Source organism: Lactuca sativa, chromosome 9 (genome assembly GCF_002870075.4).
Source record: "Lactuca sativa cultivar Salinas chromosome 9, Lsat_Salinas_v11, whole genome shotgun sequence".
NCBI classification, from domain to species: Eukaryota; Viridiplantae; Streptophyta; class Magnoliopsida; order Asterales; family Asteraceae; genus Lactuca; species Lactuca sativa.
This window is the reverse complement of record NC_056631.2, coordinates 154,190,215-154,213,651: the sequence shown is the minus strand read 5'-3', so window position 1 is coordinate 154,213,651 and position 23,437 is coordinate 154,190,215. Positions and strand designations below refer to the sequence as shown.

The window sequence follows — 23,437 nt, the reverse complement described above, 5'->3', positions numbered from 1 at the left end:
TTGGAAACTTTTTGGATCATATACAAAACTTTTTGAATACCACGGGACCAATCTTGCAATTTTGTCTTTTTTAATGTTACTCAAATATAATAACCCTTATAAATTGGAAACGGTCCTAAATAAATATGGGATGTTATAACCAAATAATAACCGGTTAATCAATTGGTTCGATTCTTGGAACTTACATACGTAAAAATAAACAGAACATCAACAAAAAGAGGTTGAATAAAAGGAAAGGATTAGTATTGACGCATCACAGTCAACTTCAACACTTTCAGAAAAGTTGCATTCTGGGCAGCACATTGCTTGAAATAAAAGGGTATCACATAATTTTTTTCATATTTAATCCTTCTTAATAGTTAGAAAAAAAATTGCGTGTGTTTGATGGTGTAGAGGTAGAACCAATATTGGAGATGCTTGCTGACTTTTTCTTCAACTATAAAAATAAGTAAATATTTAATAACGAGTTGCAAAACATCCAGAAATACAAGAATTCGATAATACAATAGCTTCATTATTCTTATAGAAACACACATTATAAGTACAAATAGAGTTCACACCAACAAACGAGACGAAAACAATTGGCTAACAGAATACTATAATCGAGGACATGGGTCCGATTTTCTTTTTTGTTATTCAACCATGTGTTATAAACATACTGCTAAACCCATCTCACATGGACGTACTATTAGGGATTCCCTTCCCAGTAAGTCCCTCTTCGCTCGTTGGGTATAGTAGGGTGTATGGAACGTTAACTGGTCCAATCCTGTTCTTCAACTTTTCATCATTGTTCATTTTTACAATCTTTTCCTCGATATCTTTCAGCTTCTTCCCAAATTTCTCAAATGCCTTCAAAGGTTCTGCATCCATTGTCCACTCAGGACACTCTCTTTGTCCAAGGTAAACCTCATCCGATGAATGCCTTGACAATAACTCTATTAGCGCTATCCCAAGAAGCGTTTGTAGTTGTGGAGTAATGGTTTTCAAGAAAACATCATCAGGATTCTCTTTAAGTTCATCATACTCAGGAGTATTTGGTTCTGGCATAAATCTACGGCTTAGAGTTGGACGATTAGGGAGAAAACCAGCATACGGGTATTGCCCATAGTTTACAGAGGCATGAAGAGCAGAAGCCACCCATATGAATGTAGTGCAGATGTTTATCAGTTCTTGACAAGAATCCATTTTAGGCCACCATGGCTCGTGTTTCTTGTCACCATGTCCCTCTTCTCGCAGTTCCTTCCACCATGATTGAAGCTCTGTGTCATTTTGAATCATATCATCGTTCTTGTAGTAGAATTTACAGTAATCCTCAACCCAAGATTTGATAGCTGACCAAATCTCAAGTCCATCAACCGCATATGGATAATCATCGATTAGTAGACGAAGTCCATGATGAGAATCTGAGTCCTCAATCGCCATTCCCCTAAGTTACATTAATCAAAATTTAATCAATTTTACACGACTAATAACAACTTACAAAAGTATTATATCTAGCATGATTTCCTCTTAAATACTTACCTCTTGACAAGATCCACTGGAAGTGCTTGTTCAGGAAAAACCCAATCCTTATACAACACCGAAGACAATTCCATAGAATATTTTCCAGGAAATACAGTTAATTCAAGGATGCCTCCACCGTTGATCAATATCTGCCTAGCGAATGCATTGATATTCATGGTATCACGAAAATGAGGGTAGAGAAGCTTATAAATAGGGTGGAGTACGCTAAGTTGCCTATTTGCAGCAATCACAAATGGCTCAACAACTGCATGGGTATGCAACCTGTGAAGTATAAAGGACATGGTTAAAATATATAAGCACTAGTCTATATAAAGTGTTCCTTATGAGTTTCTGTTAGTATACCAGTGGCTGATGAGTTGATGAATTCCAGAATCGTTAACTGCTACATATGCTTTCGCCAACTTCCAGATGGAGCCTTCCACTCCATTTTCAGCAGGGGTGTAAACATTGCTAATGGCACCAAGATTATCTCCATCAGGATGGGGTAAGCTTAACTCGATTACTAATGGTTTTAAAGTTCCATCATTTTGTAACAGGAGCAAAGTTCTTGATGCATAAATCTTGTTCGTGGTTGCGTTTATTCGCCTCAAGTATGGCATCAATGAGTCATGATGATCCAGTATGAATAACCTATTTGCTTTCAAAACCTAAGTAAAAAAACATATTGAAGTTATCTTTTATTCTTTAGTAACAAACAACGCCATCTTGATTGGATTCGATTTTGGAATGATCGATCTTACCTCATCTACTTTTAACCCATTTAGGTTTTTCTCGATGTGGTGTGGTTTTATCGAACTATTTTGATTGCCATAAATTTTGACATCCAGCTTGCTTGTTGGAGGGAACTCCTGCAAAATCGAAAAGAATTCTGAATCATGGTTGAACATCAACAACATTTCTGTTGTGGTGTGGAGGATATATATATCTAATCACGTAATTAAGCTAGTGTTTACTTTTAAAAGGCAGATTTTAACAGGATTGACTCCAGCCAGCATTTCTCTTGCAAATTCTTCATCTGTCCTCCAAGCTGACTTGTCCTCTGGAAACAAATCATCCAAATTTACTTATGTGTTAGTAACAATCATTAATTACAATATATTGATAAGAATAATCTTGTTTTTACAAAGTTGTTTATCGTTTATATCTTATTAAAGATATTTACTTAGCTATTACTTTCTTATATTATGTCTGATAACAAAAGATGTTGTAAGGTTTAGCTGATTTAGGACATGTATACCTTTAATGACTTGTGGTTTCGGAAATTTTGCAATTCCATCACTATCTGTTTCAAGAACTATTTTTAGCAATTCTAAGGGGATGTTTTCTCGAATACGATCAAGTAAAGGACCTCCAGGAAGCTTGAATCCTCCTTCATAAAGCTTGTAGATATCTTCAAACGAGTCAAATTCATCATGGGTGGTATCACATAGAGCTTGAAACTCGGGGAGGAGGAACTGAACGATGGATTTTAGACCATAAGCAAGAAAATCAGATAACTTCAAGTGTCCAAATCTTTCATCTCTTGGCACATATATGTTTAAGCTCATAAGAAGTGGAAGCCTACTCTCAGTATTAGGATCTATTACAAGATGAAAACAAGATATTAGTTTACAAAACATGTGTTTAAGACATGGAATTGAATCTTTTTTAATAGGTTCATGTTATAAGGACCTGATTTGGTGGGTGGTCTTCCTGTTCTACCCCTACGAGGATATGGATACTCCGAAGATCCTCCAAGAACTGGGCGTGCATCATCAGGGTCTTTATCGGGATTTCCCAAGTCGTTATAGAAAGCATAGTCGTAAACCCTATCCCATTCTTCAAGCATCCCAGTTCCATCCCCTCGCAAGATTTCCAACTCTTCATCTCTATATGAACGTAGAAATTCAGGTGTCTCACTAGGAAGATATGCCTGTATAATTTGATTTATGTAGAAAAGTTATCATACGTAAATAAAGACATAAATTTTCTATTATAATAGTCAAACAACACACTGATTCTAAAACAACACAACAAGTCCGACGAGATACAGACAACACTTTTGTTAATGATCACCATTACCAATACAAGTTACTTACAAAATAGAAAGATCAATACGTTCAGCTATTAAAAAAAAAAAAAGAAAAGAAAAGAAAGCCGTGTTTTAGGTTATACCTTATTGGTGAAGAAAATACGATCCTTTTTGTAGCGTTTTGTAGGGTAAACCCACGAGTTACAGACAAAATGTACATGTCCATGTCCAGGAACATCTTCTAGTGTGAGTGTTTTGAGGTAAAATTCACTGTGGTGATGATTCTGGACAAGAAATGCCCCTGGCACTTCTGTATCTTCATCCCATTCAAATGTTACTTTATACGTGGATTCTCCATCTGTCAGAGGGGTAATAGTGGTAATCCAATCTTCCAACCTCGCTGGCTTCCCTACCTTCCCTTTCAAGTTCCTTTCTGTAAACATAATGCATATGTATAATTTTTTTATTCAATGCATTATCTTTAAGGAAAAAAGCAAAAGCAATTGGACCAACATAAAATTATAACACATGCTTAGGGTTTGTTTGAAAAAGACTATTTGATATGTGTAAGTGGTTTGTTGGTAGCTATAAATTTCGAGGTGTAAGCAATTGGACCGAATGGCGTATTCATACAACTGAATGACTGATTTTGTCTAAGTTGCCCCTGCCCCTGTCGTATGTGTAAGCAGTTGGTCATTTTGGACTATTTTGCCCCTGATGAGGAGGTACCATTTTTCTGATGCTGGTCTATTGCTTATGTGTGGCTACATGGAAAATTACAGCTGAAGATAGTGGAAGTGATGATCTGTTTACCCTTGTGGTCGGCTTTTCACTTGCTTCAGGGTATTGCTCTAAAGATATCTCACGGCTGCTTCATTTGGTTATATTTTCATCTTGGTTTCCCTTTGAGGTCTGGCGGTTTTCATTTTGGTCTCTTGGTGCTTCTGTTTTCTTTTGCGTAGATTTTGTGATTCTGTTTGTGGTGTGTGATTTGTAATAGCTTCTCCTTTCTTGAGATGGTATCATATGTAAACAAACATATATTGTGTGAATGTGTAACTCATTTTAAGCCAATTATTTTAGAATACTTGAATAAGGATATATCTTTAAATTAATATATAAATTAATTAATTAATCTTAACTACGTCCTATAATTATGGTATCTTGGTTTCTCTCTCTTTCCCTTCTATTCATACATCTGCTTCGCCGTAATTTTTCCATCGATACCACCAGCCACCTTATAGGGTTTCCTTTACCCAACTCCTAAACGGAAGCCTCAAGATCATCTCCGACCGTCATCTTCTCGACAGATAATTGGCTTCACCTTTATACAATCGGTTATGCTTCCCCTCACATGAAATCACATCGACAAAAGCTCTCCCTTTCAACCATTTTCTCAAATATCGACCATTCTCCTCCATGTTTCCGCTTCAGCGCTGCCCTTTTCCACCTCTAGCGCTACCATCTATTAGCCCCCACCCTCCCCCTTAGCCCGCCCTCCTTCAGTAAGTTTCTATTTCTAGTTTTCTAAAATTGTTTTTGAGATTGGATTTTGGTTTTGTGATTAGATTTTATACTTATTGTTTTTTAGTTAAATGTTGATGATACTCGTGTGTAGGCATGAAAATTTGGTTGAGTTCCTTAATAGCCCGCAATCTTTTATTTTAATTGTAACATCCTGTTTCGAGAAGTTTCTTATTTCGGGATTGTAGACAATAAATGGATCAAGTAAAGGCTTTTGGTTTTAATGAAAATAGAGTTTAGACCTTATTGGACGTTGATAATATTGGTTATGTAATCTAAGCCCTTGGTTTGTGTGTTGGAGCCAAAGGGTAAAATGGGAAAAATATATGTTAACCTTCTTTCATGGATTACTCATCGATATGTTACAACTCTCCCCCACTTAAACTAGACAATAAATGGAGTTTGTGGAATATGTTGGTGTTGTTTTCATAGATTCTAACCAAGACGAATTACGAGGACGAAATCTAGTTTAAGTGGGGGAGAGTTGTAACATCATGCTTAAAAATTCACGATTGGTGTGTTTTGAGTATTCTTTTTGCATGGTTGGTGGTGTTCCGGGTCAGGAACTAAGGGTAGGTACGACAAATGGACGATGATCAATATTAGGTCATGGTTTTTGGAGTAAAAATGATGGGTTCCTGGTTTTGGGGAGTTATTAATGGAATTTGTTTGTAATTCCAGATTTTGAGAAATTTTCCGCATGAAGTGGTTTTTGCTGTAATTTGGGTCTTACATTAGGCAGAGAAAGATAATGGTTGTGGTTGAGTATTTTCAAAAGCTGTGGGTTTTTTAGTGATCTCTCGACTTCTCTATAGATGCCTTGATTTCGAAGTGGTTAGAGGGAGCTTGTGGAATATGTTGGCGATGTTTTCAGAGATTCTAACCAAGACGGATTCCAAGGATAGAATCCAATATAAGTAGGGGAGAGTTGTAACACCCTGTTTGGAATCTATGTTCATGGAATTGATTATTAAGTGTATGTTTGAAAATTTGTTTACAGTTAGGATCATATAGTCCTAGAATGACTTATTTAGCCTTGGTTCTTGTTCCTCTTTTGGTTATGGTCCTAGAGTGGAATCATTTATTCGACAGTCTATTTGATCATGTATTATGTACAATTTACATGCATAAGCTAACCGACAGTGTTAGCAGAAGTTCCTAGCATCGCAGAAGCAAGTTAGTTGGAGAATGCCTTTTTATGTTTTGTGGCCTATAAAGTATTACTGCTTGAATGATGCTTTATTTGTGCTTTATGGGACCCATATTGATGAGAGCTAGCTATTAAATGAATATGCTAAGTTACATACTATAGATGTCAAATAATTCTAGAATAATTGATTTAGACCTATTGTGCTACTTTGGTTTGAGTCTAACCGTTGTAGGGTAGGGTCTTTTATTCGAAATATTATTTATGTTTGGTTGCATATAATTGTATTCATGGAGTATATAGCTGATATTAGTAGAGGTTCTTCAGCAACTAATGGCAGGGTGAGGTAGGAATCCTAAGACAACCTAGCAAGTACCTTAGATGGATTGGTGCATAGTTTAGCGATGCGTATTCATTTAAGAGAAGGTATACATGATTAGATCGGACAGTAGTTAACATGAGTAGTTACTTAAAGGATCCAAAACGATTCTTGAGGAAATTACAGATATGTATGCAAGGTAGTATTGGGCCCGTACTATTGAAAGCACAGGATCAGTACCAGAATCAAGGAAAATTTTAGGGATTCTAAGGAGCTGATTGAGGGTACATGGTATGGTTTGGCAGCATGATTCATTGCAGTGTATTTCCACCCTTATCGGTTTCTCGATTATAGATTTTCAGACTGAGGATGGTTCTGGTGATTGGTTGGACCTTAGTGGCCATGTCAGATTGACCTGATTAGTGTAGACCTAGGTAAGTTAGTTAATTTTGAGGTCCTAGGGGGGCCTTGCACAAGGTAGTTCCAGATGAGTCGTGGGACTCAAGAAGGAAATGATTATGATGATCAGCTTAAGGATTGCAGCCAGAGGCCGAGAGACGGGGTGGGATGTTACTATATTTAATGGGGGTTATGCTCTTCCAGCTTTTCGTGTTCAGAGGAAAGAGAGGCCAGACTTGTGATTTTCAAACTTGGGATGTCGACCTAGCATAGGGCTCGACAGTTGCGGTTTTGGCGGCAAGTATGGCAGTGTGGGGATTCACAAGAGGATTCTTATGGTGTTGTGGCCTTAAGATGAGATTAAGGGTTTGGTTTCTTTGAATTTAGTTAGTTTAGTTGCTAGTTGATTGTTTTAGGTGATCAAGGGATGTGAATTGGGAATGACAACTTTGCTATATCTAGTTTATCCTGACCTTAAGAATGATGCCTCTTGTATTTATTAATGATTATCATGATGAAGTGATGGTTGGGGATTTAAAGGCGAAGTATGTGGCAGTCCAATTGTTCCTAGGTAGAGAATCGGTGCTATGAATGGATTGTCATAATTATTGCTTGTGCATCTGCATGGGATTCATGATGATAGGGGTAGTTATGCTTGGGAAGTTCAGGGGGCTCCGTCTGAGATTCAGAACCTCTTTGAGTTTAGTTGGTCTCTATCTGGAAGATCATCTTTCATTGTGTTATACATTCCAAGAACCGGGAATGGTAAGTATCTGGTTGAGCCGGTTTGAGATTTAGTCTTTTTGCAATGCCAGTTGATGGTAGTTCGAACACTAAGTAGGTGAGAACTAGGTACTCTACTTGGAAGATCATCAAGTTGTTCGACTTTATGGTTTCGGAATAATGAGTCACACGAATCTGCAGTCCGGGTATGCGAGACTTTGGTTTAGGATTTGGTCAAGACGGGGGTATAGAGCAAGTTACCATCAGATGTATGTGTTCTGGAATCCAAGAGCTGTCTTCAAGACACGAAGTTGTTAGATAAGGAGCTTGTTGTAGCCAATGGTTCCTTTCGGTAACGTCGAGGAATACGTCAAGATGCATTTCGGTCGCGCGGGTTGAGTATCAGTTGTTGAAGGATTTTTCAGCTCGTTTTCTAGATTGTTATCTATAGTCTAGGAAGGGAATTTGTTGATCGGTCAATCTGCTTCAGAGTTTGTATGTTTAGTTCCACATTGACTTTGTTCATTAGTGTATTGGATCATTGAATTAGTTTTCAATGCATTCTCGATCATTGGTCATTTCGTTTATTGTTGGTTATGGAATTATTGTTTGTAGCAGGCTCGAGTTTGGCACATGTCCTTGGTTAATGGAAGTTCGGATGTTGAGACAGCGTTGTTCAGTTTTCCAAGTGTGACTCTAGATCTATTTAGAAACAATTTTTGCATGTCGTGTCTGCAGGGTTGGTATTTGGATTGATCTAGAAGTGTATTGTTGGGATTTATTCAACCAAGGTGTATGATCTTGTTTCAGTTATTAATTAGGATGTTTTTGCTAACAGTTGAGGTTCGACATCTAGTTAAATCTACTAGTAGTTCAGCATTTGGGAAAGGTTATGAGGAAGGAGCAATGTAGTAGATCTAGGGATGGCTATGTGTATCCAAGGTTCTAAATGGCGTGAGGCGTGGTGTGGCGGCAAGGCCAAGCCTCAAGCTTAACGAGCTATGGCGAGCCATGGCGTTTTTCAAGGCATGATGTAAGGCGGCGATTTTGTATTAATTTAAAATTATATTACCACATAAATATAAATTTATATTAAATATAACTACTTTTTAGAAGTGTTGGATCAATAACTAATAATAAAAAGTTAACAAAAACCACAATACTTGTATCTCGGATTTGAAAAGACATAACAAAGAGAAAAAATTGTGTCTCAAATGAAAAAACACGCGCCATAACACGCCATAATGCACCATGGCGCGCAATATCACGCCTTGCCACGCACCACGCCTAACAGCAACGTTATGAAGCTTTTTGTAACATCAAAGCCACGCCTCACGCCATGGCGCGACTTGGCGCGTGCCATGGCACGCCTTTTAGAACACTGTGTGTATCCCTTGGGGTGTATATTGTGGTAGTTCATCAAATATGGTCATGAGGAGGAGTTATATGTGGACCAATTAAGATAGCTTAAGAACACTTGGGTCGAATTTATTTGTATGATTCTTATTTGGTTTGTAACCTTTGAATTGGAACAAGAGTACAACGCCTATCTCATTCTCTGGTTGTGTGTGACCATGTTCACTTTTGATTTTGCATTTGTAGCAACCTAATATGTGAAAGGAATTGTGTGTCATGGAAAGGGACGACTCTTGTTATGTTGAGAGGAATGTCGATTGGGTTCCTGCAAATCGGTGTGTTGATGTTTGAGTACATTTAGACCCTAAGGTGCTATTCGTGAGTCTTCAAGACAGTTATGGAATAATGGAAAGATCAGCGTGGAACCATGAGCTTATCGTCCTAGTTGTTAGATGGTGTCACAATGTATCGTAAACCAGTGGTTGTGTAAATCATATGGGTGGGATTTGGTATTCATTTGATTGAGACTCTTACGTCTCGGTTTGTTAGTCTTATTGGCATGATTAGGTGTAGGGACATTTCAAGGTGTTAGGAAACTCAGTGACCAACAGGCTTGGAGCATGTGGATAGTAAAAGTTTTTGTTTGATGTATTGGTTGTGCATCGGAAGTCTCTTGCTGAATGTTTTCATTTGTGTGTCTCTGCTTGCTTGTGGACTTTTATTAAGTGTTGATTGCCAAAGATAGGTATTGGATCTGAAACTTCAGGTCATGAAGTTCGTTGTTAATGTCTCGAATGATTTGTCAAGTGGTTGTACACCTGAGCTAATGGGGGATTTGGATGCAACAAGAGATTATTCGATTGACCAACATTATGTTGATGGGGGCAATAGGTTGGTGATGACTTGTTAGGAAGTCAAGTGTGTATTTAAGGTTTTTGGGCACAATTTTTGGATGTGAGAGTCGTTCAAATTCACGATCAGTGTGTTTTGAGTTTTCTTTTTGCATGGTTGGTGTTGTCCCTAGTCAGGGACTAAGGGTAGGTACGACAAATAGACGATCATCAGTATTAGGGAATGGGTTTGGAGTTTAAACTAATAGGATTCTGGTTTTGGGGAGTTTATTGAAGGAATTAGTTTGTAATTCCATTTTTTGAGAACTTTTCCGTTATGAGTGGTTTTCGTTGTGATTTGGGTCTTACATTAGGTAGAGAAAGATAATGGTTTTGGTTGAGTATTTTCAAGTTTTTAGGATGTTTGTTGGTAGCTGTGGGTTTTCAAGTGATCTCTTGACTTCTCTGTATATATGTCTTAATATCAAAGTGGTTAGAGGGATCTACTAGAATTTGTTGGCGTTGTTTTCAGAGATTATAACCAAGACGGATTTCGTGGACGAAATTCAGTTTAAGTGGGGGAGAGTTGTAACATCTTGTCTCGAGAAATTTCTTATTTCAAGTTTGTGGACAATAAATGGATCGAGTAAAGGCCTTGGGTTTCAAGGGAATAGGGTTTAGAACTTATTGCATGTTGATAATACTGGTTATGTAATCTAAGCCATTAGTTTGTGTTTTGGAGCTAAAAGGTAAAATGGAAAATTTTATATGTTAGGCTTCTTACATGGATTATGATTTTTAGTTCAACAAGTATTAAGCTAAAACTAACTAGATAGAAGTGTGTGGCTCGTCGGTACCTTTATGTAGATATAAAGATCGCCGAAAATGGAGTTGAAACAAAGAAGTTATGGATGTTTGAAGTTGAGGTGGATTTTGGTGAAAACTATCACCATGGCATGGCGAACATTGCCACGACATGGCAATCATTCAGGCCAAAGCCCATGATTTTAAGGGTTTTCAACGTATTTAAGTGTAAGGTTCTGACTTTTCACACGTTTTATCAGCCTCCAGACCTCTAAACCCCTAGGGAGAAACCCTACCCTCCACCTTTAACATTTGAGCTTCTCTTTTCTCCTATGTCCTCTTTTGGATGCTTTTTATGATATTTTCATGAAGTTTAATGATCAAGAATGGTCTTTTGGTTGCAACGAAGGATGCCTCAAGTTTAGATCCATCAAAGACACTACATTTTCTAGACTATTGTGAGTATAAATTTCTAATCTTGCTATCTAATTCTTTAGATCTTGTCATTTGGGGTTTTTGGCACTTTCGGTCCACTTTGTGGGTGATCTTGGAGTTGAATGGACTCCAACATCTTTTGATCAGTTTAGAATGCTTCTTGGACCTCATGGACTAGGATATTTGTGATATTTTGTCTTCCCTTTTAGCCATAAAAGTTATCTTGGTCCTTTAGGTTATTTTGGTGTATTAAAGTTTTCATCTTGAAAGCTTGTTAGTTTTTACGCATAAAGTTGGAAATTTATTTATATAAACATCATGTTGATTCAAATCTGAAGGTTGGAGACTTGGACTTAATGGATTAGTAGAGAAAGATGCATTTTTGGGTGCGCTTGAGACATAAAGTCTAGATCTTGGTGCTTTGGACCATCCTAATAAATAAAGTTAGAAACTTTATCCATTATGAAGCTACTAGGAATCAGATCTGATGATTTTAGCTTTGGTCCTTATGGATTAAGCTCTTATTGAAGAAAATTCTTTCAAACTGAAGACCATAGTGTGGCGAAGGAAGGCCACGGCGTGATTGCGAGACTTATCGTGTCTATTTTGTTTGGACATGTCCACGACGTGGAAAAGGAAATGCCACGACGTAGAGGTCATCTGAGTTGACTTAACTATTGACTTTTTGACCAGTTTTAATTTGGTCAAACTCGGGTAGAATTGAGTATGCGACTAAGGGATGGTTTTGGTTTGGCTCTAGGAAGTTTAGGTAGGTTGTTGTGTTTCTGAGGTAGCTGTTAGCCTTCTGTTGAGTCTTTTAGGTGAGTCTTTACACTATACTCATAGGTCGAAGGCATCAATATTGGCCTTCTGAATTGCATTTGTAGGATGCATGTGTATATGTGACTATTGTTGGTATAATTGTATATTGTATGGATGGAGCTAATATGGGCTCAGAGTCATTATGTACTCGGAGTTGATATGGACTCAATGGAGCCGATCTGCGCTCGAAGTTATTATGGATTAGGGATGATAAAAACCAAATGAAGTCGATTTAGGCTTATGGATGCAGGGTCGTTACGGACCCGGGTTTGTAACGGACCTGATACAACTATGTTGTTATTTATTTATGTTGTATATGGTATTTTGGGGAAGTCACTAAAGTTTGTGCTTACGGTTTGTTGTTTGAATATTTTCATGTTTTTCTTATAATAAAGGAGGAGCATTGTCTGATTGCATCGCATCCATTTGAGAGTTCTGAACATAATAACTTTTGTCAATACTCTAATAAATCTTTTTGAATCTAATGATTTTATATATATCTTTGAAGTTGTAATTTGAGTAAATACTTCTATTTTTAAATGAATAGTATGGTTTGAAATTTTAGACGTTATAAGTTGGTATCGGATCCTTGGTTTGAGGGATTCGGACACACTCTCGGGTGTGTTTGGACTCAAACTGAGGAATTGGTAATATTTTTTAAATAAAATAAAATTTTCTTAAAATATTATGCAAGGAAAGAGTGTGATGCATGCAATCAGCCGAGATCAAGTTAGTGATTCCCAAAATACCCATACATGTTGATATGTTATATGGTATGGAATGTTTGCATGCTAGAATAAGGCTAAGGATACCTTCAGGAATTGCATGATAGAGTACCCTGATTCGTGATGTCTTGTAGCATAGGAGGAACTGGATGCTATGTTAGTTTTGGAATCTAAGTTTGTGGAATTGATTGCTAATTGTATGTTTGAAAATTTGTATACGGTTAGGATCATACAACCCTAGAATGACTAATTTAGCCTTGTTTCCTATTCCTCATCTGGTTGTAGTCCTGGAGTAGAATCATTTATTCAACGGTCTATTTGATCTTGTATTGTGTATAACTTGCATGCATAAGGCAATTAGCAGTGCTGGTAGAAGTTCCTAGCATCACAGAAGTAAGTTAGTTGGAGGATGGCTTTTTATGTTTTGTGGCCTATAGAGTGTTATTTTCCGAATGCTGCTTGATTTGTGGTTTGTGGAACCCATATTGATGACAGCTAACTATTAAATGAATATGTTAAGTTACATACGGTAAAGGTTAAATAATTCTAGAATAATTGATTTGGACCTATTGTGCAACTCTCATTTGAGTCTAACCGTTGTAGGGTTAGGTCTTTGATTCGAAAGATTATTTAAGTTTTGTTGCATGTAATTGTACTCTTGAAGTAGTGGTTCTTCAGTAGCTGGTGGCAGGGTGAGGTGGGAATCCTAGGAGAGCCTAGAAAGTGCCTTAGAGGGATTGGTACACAATTTAGCGACGTGTATTAATTTGAGATCGGGTATATGATTGGATTGGACGATAGTTGAAATGAGTATTTACCTAAAGGATCCAAAATTATTCTTGAGAAAAGTATGGATAGATGTGGAAGGTAGTATTGGGCCCGTACTACTGAAAGCACATGCTTAGTACTTGAATCGCGGAAAATTTTGATGATTCTAAGAAGCTGCTTGAGGGTAAATGGTATGGTTTAGCACCATGATACATTGTAGTGTATTTCCATCCTTATCAGTTTCTCGGTTATGGTTGTTCAAACTGAGGATGGGTCTCGTGATTGGTTGGGCCTTAGTGGCCATGTTGGTTCGAGACTGATTGGTGCATACCTACCTAAGTTAGTTCATTTTGAGGTCTCAAGGGGGCCTTGCTCGAGGTAGTGTCGGATGAGTCACATGACTCAAGAAGGAAGTGATTGTGAAGATTGGCTCGAGGATAGCAACCAAAGGCCGAGTGATTGGCAGATGGAGTGGGATGTCACTATATTTGATGGGTGTTATACTCTTCCACCTTCGTACAGTGGCCTTAAGATGAGATTAAGGGTTTGGTTTCTTTGAATTTAGTTAATTTAGTTGCTAGTTGATTTTTTCAGGTGATCGGGGGATGTGAATCGGGAATGACAAGTTTGTTGGCTCTAATTTATCCTGATCTTGAGACTGATGCCTCTTGTGTATATAAATGATTCCTATGATGAAGTGATGAGTGGGATTTATAGGCGATGTGTGTGGCAGTCCACTTGTTCCTAGATAGAGAATCGGTGCTATGAATGGACTGTCATCATTATTGCTTGTGCATCTGCATGAGATTCATGATGATAGGGGTGGTTATGCTTGGGAAGTTCTGGGGTCTCCGTTTGAGATTCGAAATCTCTTTGAGTTTGGTTGGATTCTATCTAGAAGATCATCTTATGTTGTGTTATACATTCCAAGGGTCAAGGATGGTATGTATGTGGGTGAGTCGGTTTGAGATTTAGTCTTCTTGCAACACCAGTTGGTGGTAGTTCAAACACTAAGTAGGGGAGAACTAGGTACTCTGCTTGGAGGATCATCGAGCTGTTCGAGTTTATGGTTTCGGAATAATGGGTCATATGAATCTGCAGTTCAGGTATACAAGACTTTGGTTAGGGATTTGGTCAAGACGGGAACATCGAAGAATACATCAAGATGCATTTGGGTCGCGCGGGTTGAGTATCGGTTGTTGAGGTATTTTTCAGTTCGTTTCATAGATTGTTATTTATAGTCTAGGATGGGTAGTTGTTAATCTGTCAATCTGCTTCAAAGTTGGTATGTTTAGTTCCACATGGGCTTTCTTCAGTAGTGTATTGGATCATTAAGTTAGTTCTCAATGCATTCTCGATCGTTGGTCATTCTGATCATTGTTGGTTGTGGAATTATTGTTTGTTGCAGGTTCGAGTTTTGCACATGTCCTTGGTTAATGGAAGTTTGGATGTTGGGGCAGCGTTGTTCAGTTTTCCGATGTCGGGCGGGGCCCGATGTAGTGGGCGGGGCCCGAGTTATTCTGGACTTCGGTCTGATGTCATCCGGGGCCCAAGTTATTCCAGACTTCGGTCTAATGTCGGGCGGGGCACGATGTAGTGGGCGGGGCCGAATATGTGCTATCTGTATTATGGTATGATATGTGGTAGTTTGGGGGAGCTCATTAAGCTTTGTGCTTACAGTTCAATTTTGGTTTCAGGTATTTCCATAAGCAAAGGGAAGAGTTCAGGATGATGACATTGCACACACCATAGTTTCAGCTTTGTCCTGGGAATTTATTTCAGTTATCATGTTATGTTGATACATTCTTTTGTATGACACATCTATTATAACTTTTCGGGATTTATGACGAACGATTTCATGATATATTATAAACGGTTGATATCTTTAGTATTAATTAAACAAAAAAATTTCGGTCGTATTTTGGGTCGTTACATATTTATTTATTGATGTGTTTATTATTTTTTTTTAGGGAAAATGAAAATGTAGCTCATCAAACTTTCTATTTTTTATTTAAATAGTTCCTAAACTATTTATCTCACTTGATAAGGGTCATAAGGTAGGTTATGACGTGGTTATTTGGTACATGTAACCTGAAGTAACCTTTTATTAGCACCACTTAACTAGCAAGATGACCATGTTATTATATAAATGACCATGTTATTATATAAAATAGCCATGCATGACCAACATTCAACACCACTAACATCCACTTCTTATCCCTTCCACCTTAAACCACCATCAACTACTATTATCAGCCACCACCACCATCTATATCCTAATCATCAACTACAATCATGAACAACCACAATTTCAATTTCACCATCAAACAAACTTGGAAACTGACGTTCAAAACAAAAAATCAACACAATCCCATGACATAATATGAGAATATAGATTTTTAAGTCTGAAAATAAAATTATGAACATGGAAACCTCAACCCTATTCTCACTTACAAGCCCTAGAAACAAGATGACGATTATTCAAATGATGAGTGGTGAAGACAACGATGGTGGAGGCTAGAAACAAATGTGGCAGAGATGATTTCACTACTATCCTATAATCCTTCATTTATATGACATAGTTTTTAGAGGCTTATTTACATGTGTCACTTCCTCACAAGCTTCCGCCTTGGAAAATCATTTGTCTGTACCAATTGTTATTGAAGACCAATGCTATGAGATTCATACTACTCAGTTACCACACTTCATTGGGCTGGGAACTAGGAGGTTTGTGGTATGAATTGGGTTACAATTTAGAAGTTACTGTTTGTGTGATGGCGTATTTGATAGTTGATACATGAATTTGGATAGAAAGACAGGTGTGATTTCATTGCTCACAAGGTTTTGGAGATTGACAACGATGGTGAGATTGGGTTTAGATATAATCTAAGAAAGTCAAGGTGTTCATCCCATGAGGATAGTTATAAGCGGTTTACCCCTTTTATTTGTCTAAAATGTCCACTTGAACCGGACAAAACCCACATTTTGCCCCGATAAAGACAAAAAAGAAAATAACCATTTCAACCAAAAGATGAAAGTTCAATAGGCTATAAAACCGTTTATCCATATTTTTATTATTTAGAAGTCTTTTATTTTACACCAAACAAACATGATACTGTATTTCTTTTTAAAAAAAACATGATACTGTCTTTTGTCCACTTATCTAAGTACTTTCAAATTAAAATATATTATGGTATCTTTAAAACAAATATTTGTAAAACCACTAAACTAATAAAACTAATACATTAATATATTACTTGTTATTATTCTTATATACCAAAAAATATATGTTTGAAATTTTATTGTTCTTTAACATAGCTTGGAAAGCAAATTGAAATCAATAGAAATCATGTGGTCCCACGAGTCTTAAAATATGTATTGCATGTATCTTATTAAAAAAATGTGCATTGCATGTATCTTATTTTAAAGTGTGTTAAATAAGAAGAAAATGAATATTTTTATTGAATCATTGAACAATTATTTCGAAAATATGTTAAGATACCAAAAATAAAAAAAGAACTATTATTTTTCAAAACGAAAGTAAGACTCAGTCATGAGTTTCACACAATTCTTCATAATAAATGAAAATAATTTTATGTCGTCATCTTATCTATTATGTCATATGTTATTTTGTGGTAAATTTATATTAAATTATATCGGTTGTTATTTTGTGATTGTTTTTATTTTATTAAATTTTATATAATACTTAAATGTAATAAATGTATATCTAATTATTAATACAACTTTCTTTGTAATTTCTAAATTTTTAAATTGAATTCAATTATTTTAGTTGTTTATTTATTTAAATTATTAGTTTAAATTTAAAAGATAAATAAACACTTCAACTTTAATAATTAAATATTTTATTTTTTGAAATAACTCATATAATAAATGGGCCTCACAACTAGTCTAACTTAATAAATTTAAATTATTTTTGTTAATTGTCATGTTCTCATTGAATTTGATATATATCATTTTTTGAGAATTTTTTAAATTATATATCCACTTGTCATTTTTATGTTTTCTATTCTCTTTTTATCGAAATGTCAACTCGTTATAATTAATATTACGGGCGAAGTCAGATAAGACCCACCCTTAAATTTTGTAGACATGTTCGTGCACCTTTAAGATACTTAGGATCGATCTCATTTGTTGGCAAATTTTTTAAAATTTAAGCACTTATTTATACTTTCATTTTCACAATTTAACCAATCCTTTAATTCTTTAACAAATCACATCTTTAGAAATTTATATATTATGCCCCTTAATTTTTATAAAATTTTATTTTTTTATTTTAAATAATTTAGTTACTATTTAAGTTTCTCATGTTAGGACTCACTGGTAGAGGGGCCCAATTTTACTTTTCAGAACCTTCAAAATCAATGGTCTCTCCCTTTCCTTCCCACCCCCCCCCCCCCCCCCCCCTCTCTCTCTCTCTCTCTCTCTATATATATATATATATATATATATATATATATATATATATATATATATATATATATATATATATTTTCTAACTAATTTACAAGGAACATCTTAAAATAATATTTTGGCTTCACCCTGATTAATTTCATTAATATATTAATAAATATAAATTAAAATATAAACGGTGACAATCGGTTTATGAATTCCTATATTTATGTGTACATTCATCAATGACTTTTCAATTTATATCTCTATCACGTAATCAAGGAAATCATTTTGTCCACTGTATTTTATTCTATATGGAAATCACTTTGATTTTAATTTAGAATACTATGAATTAAAGAATTTGCCGATATTATATCATTTATATGAATAGCATAAACAAAATAAGGAAAACCATTAAGTATGTGTAAATAACTTCGAAGAGTGCTCATTTCACGAATATATGTTTACGTAATCAACTAAGCAAGTGACCAAGTTCTCATTATTATTTAACATGTTCGATCCTATAAATTTATTAATATTTTTTTATTCCCGACTCTTAAAAGACATGTCAATTATTTATTTTTAGATGTTATGTATATTTTTTAATTTAGCTACTTTTATTTTTACTTCTTTAACAAATGTAACTTGTTTATAAAAAATATTATTACAAAAGAAACACCTAATTATTCATTTACAATTATTATAAAATACTTATTAGGACGATCAATTTTATTAATCCAAAGTAAACATGAATTATTCCTTTATAATTAAATAAAATTAATTTTAAAACACTCTTAACTTATTTAATTTGTTGAAATCTAGGGGTGACAAATCGTGCTATCGTTTCATGTTTCTGTTTGATACGACACGACACGACAAGGTTTTATGGAACACGAACACGACATGACATGATGTCGTGTTTTTTTAACTAACACGAAAATGAACAAATTTAAAAACGACAAACACGACACGACAAAGATAACATATACTAAAAACTAGTTTATTTAATGAATATTTTATTAAATATAACACGACAAATATGAAAAACACTATAAAGAACTGTTAAATCGTGTAAATTAATGATGACTTTTGAACACGAACACGACACGACACGATATCATGTTTTTTACAGTTAACATGAATACGACACAAACACGAATTCAAATTGCAGTTTCGTCCCAATTTCATTTCGTGTCGTATATTTTTCCCGTGTCGTTTCATAAATTGTCATCCCTATTGAAATTTGCTAAGGAAATATGCTAAGATTCATTCTGACACGTGTCATATTCTCATGTAGTTGGGCAAGCGTATTATAGAAATAGAAATAATTTGTAGAAGTAATATATGAAACTGTACATTTATTCTAAGAATGTCTTTGCATAAAAGAATTCTTTCACATTTCAAAGAAGATAATTTTCGTTGGTTGTATGTGTTGTGGTGAAAATAAACAAGAATCAATGAAAGTTGTTATCGAAACTGTTATTTTTAGACATGCAATGCTCACTTATAGATAATTTTATGTTGTGTTGTCCAAAGTTACCTCTAAAAATGAACTAAAAATATTAATTTTAGACAATGATAAATTTAACAATAAGACATATAATATTGTACTCAAATAAATCTTTGAAAATTCATGAGTCATAACAATTATATTTCTAATATATCAATAATTTATTATTATTATTATAGATTCAATTACCTACTTTTTTACTATTTTGTTTGTATTTTTTTTAAGTTTCCTTTAAAAATGTTTAATTCTTACATCTTAAAATTCAACACAATCATTCAAAATATGTCAATAGATTTTTTTTATTAATATAAATTGAATTACTTTTTTATTTATCATTTTGTTTGTATTTATTTCAAAATTTGCTTTCAAAATGCTTAATGTTTACTCGTTGATAATTTTTTTTATTAATCTGTATATTACACTGTTCTCACACCTAACCAAATAATAAAAACATATGTATTATGTATAAGTCAAGTATGAAATTTTATAAATAAGTCAGAAATATAAAAAAAAACATTTTTATGACTATAGAGAATAATTAATATGTAGGTATTGTATTACTTTTTAATTTTGTGTTTATATATTGATTTATATTTGTCAATTATATAATATAAAATATGTAATTATTAATTAAAAATTAAAAAGTAATAAATACTTGATTATTTCATATTTATTTTTTTAAAAACAGCTAACACATTTTATATTCTACTCTTAAAACTACATTTTTATGTAGACTTAAACATACAACTAGTTTCGATATTTTGATTACACGGTTTCTTTTAGTAAAATTGGATGTTTATTTAGCCCGATTTCATTTTCTTTTGTTTTCTCATCCAAAACACAATTTTTACTTTAATTTATATTCTAATTCCTTTAAAATTTTTAAAAATCCATGACCATACGTGCCTAATTTTGAACCTTGTGAGATTCTAAATTTAGGTGATTCTTTTTTGAATGTTTACTTCCAAAGTTACACCACCAATGTCACTTTAAATGTGTTTGCTACTTTTATAAATAAATAATTAAAAAAAAAAAAACATAACAAACAAAAAAATTATTCTAATCACACAAACAAAAATTGCTTTTGAAGCGCTTAATTTCGTTGATCTTCTCAATCAATGGACAAAATTCGTTTGAAAATGCTGTTTTTAGAAGTTAGTACCGACATATTTGTAAATATGTTGAACTTCAACTACCTCTTATTTATTCAATAAATGCTGCGTGACAATTGAATTGTGATTGATTGGTTTTTGTACCAACAGATTTTACTTGGCTACTAACTTTATTCAATATTTATTTATTTAAGAAACCGATCACATTTTCTTGCCAAACTTTTATACATTTTTTTTTTTCAAAATCGTAATATTGACCCATAATAAACATTATAATTCAATACTGAATAATACATTATTGAGATTTTCTTTGTCAATACTCAATAATCATCCCCACCATAATGTTTTTACTATGTTTGAAGCAAAAGCTATGTGTGTGGTGAAATAAATAGGAGAGTAAAATTAATTTATGATGAATATCATTAATAATTCAACCAATACAACTAAGGGCATCTTACGTAAAAGCGACTTCTACCAAAATTTTAAATAAAGCTGTGAATTTCAAAATCAGTACGATTGACATCTTCTACATCTGTAAGACAAATATCGAACCTAACAAGAACATCTCGTATATTGTGTCTACTTGGGATTTGTGTGTCTGGTCATACATTCAAATGCAAGAAGGATGTGGTAGAAGAAGATAAGGAAATTTTATATGAGTTTTCAACAACACTATAAAAAAATGATCGTAGCTGAAAACAATCCCCTTCTAAAAGGGCACTTCTAGTTCTAGGTTTTAGTTTGAGATTTTAGAGGGTAGCTGATAAATATTAACACCAAACATATCGACTACTAGTGTGAATACACGTGACAAATATGTAAAAAAATGGTTGTTGTTTGAAGAATTTTTTAAAATGGTTAATTGGTTATAATTAATTTACTCAAAAAACTAAAAGTTAATCAAATAAAAGTACTCGTAGATTTAACTCTACATACAAAAAGTATATAATATTAGTATAATAATAGAAGTCGAACCTGGGGATTGATTATCAAAAGCATGAGAACTGATAAGTTGCAGAGTGACGTTTTTCCCCACAAGCTCATGAAGTCGATCCAGAACCGATGCACTCAAGTCGATGATATCCAACACATTTTTCTTGAGTAACACCACTCTCCCATTGATCGTCTTCATTTTGTTAGCGTAGGAAGCTTGTTTGCTTAGGAAGACAAGTAGACAACGTTGATGTAGGAATATATAGAGGTTGGGAAACCCTAGCTGCTATGTGCAGACAAAAAAGGGATTTATGATGATATAAGGTATTAAGTTAGTAGGGACACATTCATTTAACTATTTAATAAATTAAGTTTGAAAAAATAAAATAAAGTTTTAAATTCATTCAGTTTGTATTGGACGGAAATATCAATAAATTTTAGTATTTATATACCCGTTCGTAGCGAAAAACACCAATAAAATATATTATTTGTACATTTTTTATATTAAGAGTAGGTTTAAATTTTCAAAAATCAATTGCTGTTTGGTGTATTTTTCTTATATCAAACTTTTCTTGTAATTTGATTTTGACCCTTTTTTTTTGCTCGTCGTTCATAAAAAAAGTATACATGTTGGTTAGTGATGGAAATTTGAACACGCGGCTAACTTTAATGATCATTTTTTTTATATAAATATCATAGCCTATTGGTATTCTTTTGTACAAAACAAAATGAATTATATTTTATTATTTAATTGAGCTATTGACAACTTCAACTTGAGTTAAATATATTGGAATTGATATCTTTTCCTTCTTATTTCTCTATCTTTTTTTTTTTATTACTTTCTAGAAATTATCTTTTTTTTTTATTACTTTCTGGTTTCTAGCTTATAGTTATGGTGACATGTATATATTGGGTTTTATTTTGTTTATTGAATAAATGAAATCATAGAAATATTTTGCGGTCTCTTATCGATTTCATCATGGTATTAGAACAGGATATTTAACTGCTCTACAGAAACCCAATAAGTCGTCGAGGGTGTCTTCCACATCAACGACCAACATCATGGTTGACGATGCAGATAGTGACGGAGCTTGAACAAATGAGTTGGTGGGATATATATATATATATATATATATATATATATATATATATATATATATATATATATATATATATATATATATATATATATATATATAACACAACAGGGGGGCATAGTCAATGTTTTTTGTTTTGGGTCTAATATGTAAAGTTTTTAATAGTAATGGACTTATTCTAAAAAAAACAGGGCGGACCACATCCCCCCTCGCCATTATAAAGATTCGTCAATGGATGTAGAATCCTCAAACAAGAATAACAACAACACACCGGACCACAACTCTTCACCGGCCTGACTCCTAGACAAATGCAAGTCAACAATGCCTTATCTGACAAGAATGATACATATTCGGCTCAAGAGATTGAAAACTTTCTCCTTGCAAAAAACAAGATCGGTTTCGTAGATAAAACCATTGAAAAACCCGAGAAAACATCAAAAGACTGTATGACATGGATTAGGGATGAACATAAGGTCCGGTTACTAATTCTTCATATAAAAGTTGGTCCCGGTTCTAAAAATCGGAACCACTTTGATATTTTTCCGATTTTTTAAAATGTGCAAAACTCACTCGTATGAAATCGTAATTATTTAATTTTTTTTTCCAAGATATAATTTGGAGTTTGTAATTCATTTTTTACTGTACAAACAAATGTTTCAATTAGATATTGAATCAAACACTGCCCCAATAGAAAGAATATCGATGCTGCGTTTTTTTCTATTTCAACAATTTTTTTTTTTATTTTTGAATCTTTTCCATTTCTTTAAATCTCCATAACTCATTCATATGACGTCAGAATTATTTAATTTTTTTCCACCAAGCAATGTGATTTTTGTAGTTCATTTTACACTATAAAACACATATTTTGGTTAGATGTTGAATCAATTATAAAACCCGGAAGAGGTCATATCAATGCTGCGTATTTTCTGTTTCAACTTTTTTTTTCTGAATCTGTCCCGCTTTTAAAATGCGCATAACTCACTCATAT

General features: G+C 34.1%; 1 protein-coding gene across 1 annotated transcript; it reads right to left on the bottom strand.

Annotated features, from left to right (window-relative positions):
- Positions 1-485: 485 nt before the first annotated feature.
- LOC111895776 (probable linoleate 9S-lipoxygenase 5) lies at positions 486-21,593 on the bottom strand. Its single transcript, XM_023891841.3, has 9 exons — positions 21,395-21,593; positions 3,679-3,968; positions 3,196-3,436; positions 2,762-3,103; positions 2,478-2,563; positions 2,265-2,372; positions 1,867-2,171; positions 1,522-1,785; positions 486-1,426 (listed from the first exon to the last, which is right to left on the bottom strand). Exons 1-9 carry the CDS (start codon positions 21,549-21,551, stop codon positions 673-675), a joined length of 2,547 nt encoding a protein of 848 aa, XP_023747609.1. The 5' UTR covers positions 21,552-21,593; the 3' UTR covers positions 486-672.
- Between the last annotated feature and the right edge of the window lie 1,844 nt (positions 21,594-23,437).

Coding starts and splice junctions, on each gene's coding strand:
- LOC111895776 (XM_023891841.3), bottom strand. CDS start 21,551: ATGAAGACGATCAATGGGAGAGTGGTGTTACTCAAGAAAAATGTGTTG. Junction 3,969..21,394: donor TTTTGATAATCAATCCCCAG/GTTCGACTTCTA, acceptor TTATGTTTACAG/AAAGGAACTTGAAAGGGAAG. Junction 3,437..3,678: donor GTATTTTCTTCACCAATAAG/GTATAACCTAAA, acceptor CAAATTATACAG/GCATATCTTCCTAGTGAGAC.